Source organism: Aulonocara stuartgranti (assembly GCF_965226115.1).
Source record: "Aulonocara stuartgranti genome assembly, chromosome: 23".
In the NCBI taxonomy this organism is placed as follows: domain Eukaryota; kingdom Metazoa; phylum Chordata; class Actinopteri; order Cichliformes; family Cichlidae; genus Aulonocara; species Aulonocara stuartgranti.
In genome coordinates, this window is record NC_138958.1 from 23,702,698 (window position 1) to 23,713,773 (window position 11,076).

The 11,076-nt window shown below is 42.3% G+C and overlaps 1 protein-coding gene across 3 annotated transcripts in view; it reads left to right on the forward strand.

The window, feature by feature from the left end:
* lancl1 (LanC antibiotic synthetase component C-like 1 (bacterial)) overlaps positions 1-11,076 on the forward strand; it is a 52,776-nt gene extending 41,700 nt beyond the window's left edge. The window contains exons 1-10 of one of the 3 annotated variants that reach the window (XM_082523343.1): positions 1,130-1,312; positions 1,635-1,781; positions 1,872-1,989; positions 2,980-3,190; positions 4,017-4,164; positions 4,312-4,458; positions 4,864-5,046; positions 7,290-7,466; positions 8,247-8,319; positions 10,343-11,076. In XM_082523343.1, coding sequence (XP_082379469.1) covers positions 1,695-1,781; positions 1,872-1,989; positions 2,980-3,190; positions 4,017-4,164; positions 4,312-4,458; positions 4,864-5,046; positions 7,290-7,466; positions 8,247-8,319; positions 10,343-10,419 — 1,221 coding nt within the window. In that variant the 5' untranslated portion in view covers positions 1,130-1,312; positions 1,635-1,694 and the 3' untranslated portion in view covers positions 10,420-11,076. Of the gene's footprint in view, positions 1-1,129; positions 1,313-1,634; positions 1,782-1,871; positions 1,990-2,979; positions 3,191-4,016; positions 4,165-4,311; positions 4,459-4,863; positions 5,047-7,289; positions 7,467-8,246; positions 8,320-10,342 lie in introns of those variants that run through there. The other 2 variants (XM_082523342.1, XM_082523344.1) reach the window with 2 other exon arrangements.

An 11,076-nucleotide genomic window follows, 5' to 3' on the forward strand; every position in this document is an offset into this window, starting at 1 on the left:
CATCACCATCCACAGGAATAATACCATGTGGTTTGAGCTCTGCAGAAGGTCAAGAGCAGATTGGTGGCACATGATGTTTCCATGGTAGCAGTTTGTGTGACCTGCGCTACACCTCGTGCCCATGCATTTAGGCCTTTCTATTTATATTGGAAGTCATTAGACTCACCAGTGTGGAGTCTTTAATCATAAAATTACAAAAAAGGTGACAAGATTAGCTGAGGCGGGTTCACTGACGTAGGCGACTGTGACTGAGCAATTACCATAAAGATCTGATGATGGGCTGAAATGCCTGGGATTAGACACCTGTGTGACAGTTACTCTAAACTCCTAAATAAGGTTGTTGGTGCAGTTTTCTGACTGCGGAAACACTGATGTTTATCAGGCCATAAATCACCACTTAATTCATGGTGAAGTTAAACTGTATCTAATGGCACTGGGACACAGCTTAGCAGAGGTAATTAAAACTAAAAGCGAGGAGTGGAAGTAGGCTGCACAACTCACTGTATCATTTTCCTTTAATAAACGCACCATGGCATGTTAGATCCTCCTAGGATTATGGTACATTTAAACTGCACAAGAACTCCAGGGATCTCAGTGTGTCCAGTTAGGAAGTGCACAGTGTTGTGAACCAATTTCAGCAGCTTTGGTGAAAATGAATCTGACAGCTGGTGCACTGGACAGGCAACAACACAACCCCCAGAAGGGTAATGGTGTTACAGGAAGAGACCATTTCTCCCTCCTTATTCCTCCTGATTCATCTTTTTCTAGTTCTGCTTATTGCTAGTGTCCTTGTTAGTGTTGGTAGTCCTGTTTTAGACTGTTTAAAAAGTAGGACATTTTCAATGAATCAACAAAAATATTTTTATATTTACAGGACAGTCTAGGCAATGAGCAACCAGAGGCTTTCTTCTTCTTCTTTTTGTAATTTTACAAATTTCTTTCATACAATTTAAGCCCAAAGAGTCATGCTGATAGAGTAGATCAGCTTTATCAGTTGAAAAACTGAGAAACTGAGTTGAAACTGCACTTCTTTTTCGTATATTAAGATATCTCCGGGATTATATGTGTACTTAACCTCATGTACACTGACAGAAAGGGGAGTTTCTGGCACACTTCAGATCAAACTGCGCTGTGTAGGTGGCTCACGCCACGATACAAAATGAGTTTGACGTCCCTGAGTTTCTGAGCTGCAGTACCACTCCTGCCGCAGGAGGTGTCAGTAGTGAGCAAAGCAGTGCGGATGTACCGTCAGCTAAAAGTGAAGACAAAGAAGAGTAAACACCAACAGTGCAGCGCTTGCAAAGGTACCAAGGTGCAAATTTCTATTTTATTTTCTCACCCTGTCATAATTTGAAGGTATAAAGTCGTTCATTACTTTATAACAACATAACCTTGCAGCTAGCGGCTAATGTTAGCAGCTAGCTTCAGCTGCGTAATCAGAAGCAGCGTAGTTGAGCTTAGCTGTCATGAGTTGGTGTGTGGGGGTGTGGAGCTCTGCCTAGCAGGCTCGATGCTCCGTGTTGTTTTATATTCTATGTTACAGGATCGATAATTTGCTATTTTTAGTCTTGCTTCTATTACACGATCTTCGTCTGTGCTTCTTGCGGCTTTTACATTGCCTCTTTTCCCTGCAGATTATTTTCTGACCCAGATAAAATAAAAAACAGCGCAGCAGCAGTAACAAGGCTCTGAAAATGGACACAAGAGCCTTGAAGAATCCCTACCCCGACTATGATGGGAGCCTCGCATCCACACAGGCGTTTTTTGACTTTCAGGGAAAGGTAATGCATTAAAAAGAAGTGTGCGAGCATGTCTTTCATGTCCACCATGATATTTACAGTTTTTGTTTTGTATTTTTTTTAAACCCTTAGCTCACACCAGAGTTTGCCCAGCGGCTGAGCAGCAAGATCAGCGAGCTGTTAGGTGTCATGGAGAATGGGCTTAGGTCTGCTGATCCCAGAGACTGCACTGCTTACACTGGCTGGGCAGGTGATGATAGCATTACACAGCTGGGTTAAATAAGTCAAGTAGCAGGGAAATGCACGTAACTGTGCACATGCTGTGAGACTGTTCTGCCGTTTACCTGTATGCAGCTTTACTTCAGTGAGACCTTTTTTTTATGTGGACTACTAATGAACATGAATTATTGTGTAATTATGTCTTCCAACAGACTGATACCTTCTTCTAAACGTAATTAATTAATTAATTAATAATACATATGAGCGAGTGCCGTGGTGCCATTTAGCATAACCTTTAACCTCCACTAACTTAACTCCACTAACTGCATGTCTTTGGACTGTGGGCAGTCTTGTCTTTTGACCACGCATACACAGAGAGAACATCCAAACTCCACACAGAAAGTCTCCGGCCAGATGGTGGATTCAAACCCTGGACCTTCTTGCTAAGCCAACATTAAGCCAGCTAATGTTAGGCTTGAGTGTCCTAAAAATCATACTTTGTCTCCAATAAACAGTAGTTTTATAAGAGTTGTTTAAGTGTCCAGGTACAACAATGTTAGAGCTGCTTCAAAGAACATTTTGGTAAGGCTTGCTAACAGCAGCTAGCAGAGGCTAACAGCAGCAAAAACAGCAGTGCTTGGAAAAGTTCAGGATATCCTCAACAACTCACCTCAGTATCACTGTCATTAGACAGAAGGGGGCTTAATGGACTCATGGACTCATATTAGACTTTTACAGCCTCTCAGAGTAAATAAAGGTGGACACTTGTTCTTCGTCTTGAATAGCATTGACAGCTGAGGTAAACAGTACAAATACATTCAGTACAAATAAATGGCAGCCAGAGTTGTTTGTCCTAAAGCAGCGATGGTAGCTAGGATTATGCAATTGAAATGGGAGGGCTAAGAAAACAAAACTCAGTTGACTGAAATCTACTAGCATCTAATTGCAAGATACAGTATACCTTTAAATTAAGAAAAAATTTTGGGGCGCTTTCCAAACTTTCAACATTGTGTCTTAAAAGGCATCGCCCTGCTCTATCTGCACCTCCATGATGTGTTCAGGGAGCCCTCGTTCCTTCACAAAGCTCTCGAGCATGTCACCCAGAGCCTCAAGTGCCTGACCCGGCGCCATGACGTCACCTTCCTGTGTGGGGATGCGGGGCCGCTGGCCGTGGCTGCTGTCGTCTTCTATCGCCTTCAGAGAGTGCAAGAGAGCGACGAGTGCATCAACAGGTCAGCCTCATATAAGTCGGTATAAGTAATGAATTTAGGTGTACATTAAAGTGTACTACGTAACCACCACTGTGTCTGCAGCAGTTTTCTCCTTTCTTGGGAGGTTTCTCTTTAGGAAAATGTGTTTTGATGCCAGATTTCTTCTCCTGTTTGACAGGCGATAGTTTTCCTGGCCCAAAAAATGTCAAATGCACTAAAGAAAATACTGAAAAAGGCTTTTTATTTTATGGATTTGCTGTGTAACGTCACTCCACTGTTACTGAAACGCTCTTTAGCACTCACATTTGCAGCATTGTTTCCCTGCAAAACCTCACCTCCTGTGAAAGACTTCTCCTTGAGAGTCTTCTGTTACAGGTTAGAGGCACGTCTGCCTCTGTGGGGATCTCCTCCATGATGTTGTGAAACACATAGAGCACCAGTCTGAGCCTGTGAGCTGCAAAAAGAAACATTTTGTCCCTGTTAATAATTTAGACCCCCCACCCCCCCTCCGTAGCCATTAAAATATGCAGTTTGTATAGCCTACATCATTGTGTTGCGTGCCAGCATGTTTTCTTCAATACAACTGCACTTAGTATTATTGAGGCTATTACAGCTTTATTAAGTATCTGCAGTATGAATCAAATGCACTCGAATGGAGCCGATTGGACCAGTTTAATTTCCAGCTTAATGGTCCGGATCTAGTTCATTTAACTGCCGGAGCAGGAATCGCATTTATGATATAATTAATTGTACGCGCTTATAGGTCGTCATAAATAGAAGGTCTATTTTAAGATGTGGTTCAGTGGTGCAAAAAATCTGTCACAAACTTCCTGTGCCTCTCCACCAGGCTGATGCAGTACCACCAGACGGTGGTGAAGGGTTCGGGCGGGCTGCCAGACGAGCTGCTGTATGGGCGGGTGGGCTACCTCTACTCACTGGTCTTCATCAACCAGCAGCTTGGAAAAGACAGGATTCCAGATGGATACATCCAACAGGTGATTCAGAAACAGTGCGCTCAGTCCAAAGTTTTTTATTTTGTTGTATTTTCTTTGTGAGAGCGACAGTTGCCATAGAAACCTCTAGGTTTAAACCATTTTCTCTCATTTATCTCCACTAATTTATATTTTTGCTTCTTTCCGCAGATCACCCAGGCTGTGCTGGAATCGGGTGAGCACCTCAGTAGGAAGTTCCGGGTCCAGAACCAGAGCCCCCTGATGTACGAGTGGTACCAGGAGCAGTATGTGGGGGCCGCCCACGGCCTGGCTGGCATCTACTACTTCCTCATGCAGGTGGAACAGGATCCTGGTTTTAGATGCAAGTGGAGTAGTCTTGTGCTTGTGCAGGCCGTATGGGAAATAATTTTCTGTGGTTTTGCAGTAATTCGGTGTATGCACTTTCATTCGAAGGGATCTATGGCTGCACCAAGAACTCTGAAAGCTGAAGTTATTAAATTTTCAGTTCTAAGAATCAAAGAAAACATACAAATCCCTCTCCTCGTTTAAGAAGCCAAGCCTGCAAATATTTGTTATGCCATCTAAAAAGTTAATTATGCTAGCTCCAAAGTTAACTTTCTAATAAGTGCTCTTGTGCAGAAGCTAATCTGTCTGTTTCCAGGGTACCTCACGCTCTACCAAAGTTGCCACCTGTCACCTTTTTTTCCCTCCTCTGAACTTGATCTTACCCCTCCTTCACAGCCTGGCTTTGTGTTCTCGGAGGAGCTCGTGCACAGGCTGGTGAAACCCAGCGTCGACCACGTCTGCCGTCTTAAGTTCCCCTCGGGAAACTACCCTCCCTGCATGGGGGACGATCGAGACCTGCTGGTGCACTGGTGCCACGGATCTCCGGGGGTCGTGTACATGCTCCTGCAGGCCTACAAGGTAAAGACTGAGAGCTTGAAAATTTGATTACTCATTTGCAGAAAGAAACAGTGAGTCTGTTCAGTCTGTTTGTGTACCAGGTCCTACATGAAACTGCATTTAGTTAGTCTGTTCACCGGAACAGTGTTAAGCAGAAAAGTCAGCAGTTGGCTAAAAGTAATGCATAAAAGTGCAGTTGTATGGATGTTGTTAGGGTTCAAATATTGAGGAGGGATACAGGAGGAATTCCAAAATAACAACACTGATCCAGCCGGGTGGAGTCAAACGATGATTTTACTGAACACGCGTGGAGACATGAACACTGTTACACAATCAGCATCGATCTCTCTCGAACAATACACAATCAGTTGTTTTTATACCATCAGGGAAATTTATAACGCCCCCTCATGCGTTAAGCAGATACAATATATGCATACGTCAAATCAAAACCACAATGACTTTTAACACAGTTTGCAAAACAACATCGCCTTGTCTCCATCCCAGGTGTCTTCCTGTCGCTGCCGGACGCTCGTTTATCGTCTGGAACATCAGGCACACATTCTGCAACAAACTGTTCTTTTGCAGGCACAATTTTGCAGTTGCAAGCTTTTACAAAATATTATTTGAACCTTCACCTACCCCTGAGTCTAACTGCTGTGTGTGTGTGTGTGTGTGTGTGTGTGTGTGTGTGTGTGTGTGTGTGTGTGTGTGTGTGTGTGTGTGTGTGTGTGTGTGTGTGTGTGTGTGTGTGGCTCGACCTCACACGAACTTTGTCTTATGAGAAGAGAGGCCAATTCTCATGTGCATAATAACCTAACTGAAACTATATTTGTAATATGTTGAATAAATGTTTTAATCAAGAACTTCTACTAAAAGCTTAATCAAAAGATATAAATGTATAAAAGACAATAATGAATAACCTGGTTATTCAAATAGCATCCTCCCAACAGCTCCTCAAAGTAACTTACACTTAGACTCTGCTTTAGTTCCACTTTCACAAGCACACTCTGCAAAAGCCTGCGCTTCCTGTCTACTTTGGCACAGAGTGTACTCAGAGTTAGGCCTTTCTTTTATAACCCAACAGAATCAGCACATACACATTTAAGATTATAACAAGCATTCAAAAGCATTTAAGATTATTGATTTAACTCAACAGTTTAAAGTGGTTATAGCTGCACCTGTAATAAAGGCTAATTGGGTACCAATATGTTTAAACATCTGAATACAATATCAATATTAATTATTAATGCAATGGTAATGATGATGATTATTAACAATAGCAGCAAAATATTTCTCTAATCCCCACAATGTGTTAGCTGTAAGTATGAATTTAAAGATTAAACTGCATTAATATTTTTGTTAACTGTCCATAAAATTAAATAGTTAAAATGCATAACTGTGCAAAAGTTTTGAGCCATCTTTCAGCTCATTATATTTTGCTCCTTGTCGGCACCTATTTCCAGATTTCCTAGCAACATATAATGAAATGAGGGGTGGCTCAAGACTTTTGCACAGTACTTTAGCTAGGTGAACTGGTGGATAAGCAGTTCACCTGTCATACTGTCATTATATTAATGCTGCTATCCTGTATATATTGTACATACTATTGTTTGAGTACTTACGATTGTTTTTTTGTACTTTTTATATTTTACATTTATATTTATTATTGAAACTTGCACCAAGGGAGTGGCACTCCAATTTCGTTGTACTCTGTACAATGACAATAAAGGTTATTCTATTCTATTCTATTCTATTCAAACCAGTCACTAAACATTGTGGGCAGCTGTTAACTGGAATAGTCACTAAAAGCTGCGGGTAAAGGGTTGAAATAAGTTGTTACTTATGGATGGTTATAAACAGTTAGCTAAGCCTAACTGACAAATTAAAGGGGTTCTGTGGGGTACTTTGTTAAAAACCACTGTCTGAGAAACACAGGGGTCATCGAAAGACTCATAGTGCCATCTTGTGGTGAAGTAGAGTCATGTTTTAATCTCATAAAATTCTCCCTTTTCTGTCTAAATTGAATAATATTGCCAATGAATGACATTTAAAGGACAAACAGTCCTCACAGAACATAGCCACAGAACAGTTTATTTGTAGTATTTCTTAACTTATCGTGCTACATGAGACAGAGGGTATCGTTTATACAGTACCGCTGAGGTTCTCTTTTTAACTTGGAGGTTTTTTTTAATTCAGATCTCACAGAAATCAAGATCTGCTTTATGCTTATCACAGTTAAGATGATGACATGTCCCTCATTCCAGGCTTTCAGAGTTCCTCAGTACCTGGGCGACGCTCTGCAGTGCGGGGAGGTGGTGTGGTGGTACGGCCTGCTGAAAAAGGGTTACGGCCTGTGCCACGGCGCGGCTGGTAACGCCTACACTTTCTTGGCGTTGTACCGGCATACGCAGGATCCAAAGCACCTGTACAGAGCCTGCATGGTGAGAGGACATAAAAGCTCTTTAATAATGTAATCACTCCTGGGCTGCAGCGGCCAGTCGTCTGATCAAATAACCGCAAATATTAATTGCGTCGCACCAGCAGTGCATCCATCATAATTAGTGTCCAAAGGCTTGATTAATGCCTCCACTGTCTGACGCTGTAGAGTTATGACTAGGGGTTCCTCATAAGAGCAGGACGTTTTTTATCCCTGAAATTTTAATGTGTTTGTAGAAAGCCACGAGAAGTCCTTTTATAATTCCATTTTTGAGTCTCTGTCGCGTCCTCCCTCGACGCTCAACGACTTTGATGTGAGACGCAAAAGTCATATTGAACTTCAGTTCAAAGCTTAACCAATCAGAACGTAGTTGGTCACTCGCCAGCCCTAAAATTGAAAATTATTCCAGAAACGATGGGCATGTGAGAGGCAGGGCCTTTTATGTTTATTGACAGCAGGTCGGTCGCTGTCTGTGCGAGTTGGCGTCAAAGCGTGGCTCGCTAGCCGCTAGCGAGCTGGTCTTGGATGCACTCCAGATGGCGAGAGTTCCACATGTGCTTTCATTAATATGAATCTATTCATAGATGGAAATAGACTCTTCAGATGTGTTGCCTGCCTCCAAGCACAACATTGTGGTCGTAATCCGATACATCGACAGATGCTCGGATTTCACAGAGAAGGGCCCGATTTTTAGGACTTGTTGACATTTGCTCGCTGTTCTCCGGAGACGGATCAGCGGTCCAGTGTCATTACTGTTGTAACATTACTTTCTCTTTCGCTGCAGTTTGCAGACTGGTGTATGAACTACGGCAAACATGGATGTCGGACACCAGACACTCCCTTCTCTCTCTTTGAAGGTAATGCATAATGGCAGATCCAACCTTCCAAAAATATCATGTTATGCACAAAAGGGCATTTTTTAAGTTTTTGTTACATGTGTCACAGATTACAAGGTAAACTAAGCACTACATTTTTAGTGATGCCATTTTTCTGGGTTTGGTACATTGTTAGATATTTAAGACTTGCTGTTGCCAGGTTGCAGGCATGGCTTACATTGTAGTAAGAATTACAAGTGCAAATAAATGAGTCATGCTGTGAGATTACAGGAGTAGTGCAGTGGAAATTGAATAAGATTATTTTGAAAGGAGCTAAATTGGCTTCTGTGGTAAGAAATATGAACTTGTAATCACAGCCAGCTGCTTCACACATGTTCATCTGTCCCTCACACATAAATGCACAATGTACTGCCAGAAGTATTCACTCGTCTGCCTTCACAAACACATGAACTTGAGCGACATCCCATTCTTAACCCATCGGGTTTAATATGATGTCAGATCATGCTTTCGCAGCTATAACAGTTTCAACTCTTCCTGGAAGTCTTTCCACAGGTTTAGGAGTGTTTATGGGAATTACTGACCGTTCTTCCAGAAGCACATTTGTGAGGTCAGACACTGATGTTGGACTAGAAGGCCTGGCTCACAGTCTCCGCTCTAATTCATCCCAAAGCTGTTCTGTCGGGTTAAGGTCAGCACTCTGTGAAGGCCAGTCAACTTCTTCCACACCAAACGTGCACATCCATGTCTTTATGGACCTTGCCTTGTTCACTGGTGTGCAGTCACGTTGGAACAGGAAGGGTCCATCCCCAAATTGTTCCCACAAAGTTAGGAGCATGACATGGTCAAAATGTCTTTGTAGTCTGAAGCATTAAGATTTCTTTTTATGGGAACCAAGGGGCCAAGCTCAACTTCTGAAAGACAAGCCCACACCTTGGCCCCCCCTCCACCAAACTTTACACTTGGCACAGTGAAGTTCATGGAGTACCATTCCCCTGGCAACCGCCCAACCAAGAGTGGATGGAGAAGTGTGATTTGTCACTCCAGAGAACACGTCTCAGCGTGGAAACCAATTCCATAAAGCTCTCTCCATACTGTTCTTGAACTAATCAGAAGCCACATGAAGTTTGGAGGTCTGTAGCGATTGACTGTGCAAAACGTTGGTGACCTCTGCGCACCATCCACTTCAACGCACTCTACCATCTACCACTCGATGTCTGAGTTGTTAGCATTCCCAATTGCTTCCATTTTGCTATAATCCCACTAACAGCTGACTGTGGAATATTTAGTAGTGAGGAACTTTCACGACTGGACTTGTTGCACACATGCCATCTTATCACAGTACCACTCTGGAAGTCACTGAGCTGCTAGAAGCAGTCTGCAGGCCTAGGTGTTTGATTTTATACACCTGTTGCCATGGAAACTTTTGGAACACCTGATTTTGAATGGGTGAGTGAATACTTTCTGCAGTGCAGTGTTAAAGCAGCCAGGGTTGCAGGTTTAACAAAAAGGGTACAAATATCAGCTTTCTAATAATTACATCAACCAAACTGATTCTCTGTTACTAAGTGAATGTAGAAAACTGATAAGCTGCCTTACCAAGGTCAGTTTTCAGTGGTAGTGGATGTATCCACTGCAATATTAAATTATGAGATAATGCTATAGTTATATTTGTGTACAACACACAGACGAATGTGTTTTTATTAGAGAAACATATAAATAAAATACCAGAATCTTCAGTCTTTGGATTTCTGCCCCAACAGCAGAAACATGGTGGAGAGGTTCAGTTCAGTCTCTAGCAACAGCAGTCAGCTCCAGCTGTCTGGGTAGTCTGTTTTAGAGACGATTCAAAGTCCTGCTTTGGTAATCATTCAAATATAACTGTATAAAAAAACCCATAATGACTCATAAGTAAAGTATATAATTCATCTGATAGGAATAAGTGATACATGCATGAGACCACAGCTAGCTGACTGGGGAGGCCATATTATTGGTCGTGTATCTACGGAAACTAAACTAACTAAACAGTGTCCCTTCTTCTTATCAGGCATGGCAGGAACCATCTACTTCCTGGCTGACCTTCTGCATCCAATGAGCGCCCGCTTCCCGGCCTTTGAGGTGTAGAAAGTGTCTGCGGGTAATGATCCCAGACCCACACTAGAAATCATTGAATAAGAAGACCCACACCGCTCTGCTCTTTGTCACACATGGGCACCGCAGTCATGACGGCTGGCTTTTAATTCAACATTCAGACATTGTGCCATGTTTTTCCTGCTTTTCCCACCTGGAAACGTCATGTGTTATTAACAATACATTTCCTGTAATGTTTTGGAAACGTGTCAAGGTTGTGAGCTTCCCTAGCATGCCCCAGCAACTCCTGCTCTGTGAACTAAAAGGAAGGGAACTAATTTTAAAATGAAAACATGGGAAAGCTGACTGTAATTTTTTTTTTAGCACTTAGCTGTATATATCTGTCTGCTCTCTGTAAGTTTAAATGCTTTTGTTTTCTATTGTCTTTTTTGGGTGTAGAAATGTCTGGTGCAATGCTCCGTTGCGTTGCACCAGACGTAACGCAGCTGCCTAGTTTGTCGATGTTGTGCAGCGGTGAAGAAAAAGCACAGAGGGGCAGCAGAGAGCCACAAAGTTCACTCAGTGGTGACTTCATTAGCAGTGTATTTATATCTCATCAGATGTTTTTGTTTTTTTTCATTATCATTTGGTGTATGCAAGCAAAGTTTGGGTTTAAACTGGCTTTAAGTGATAAATATTGTATTGCAATGA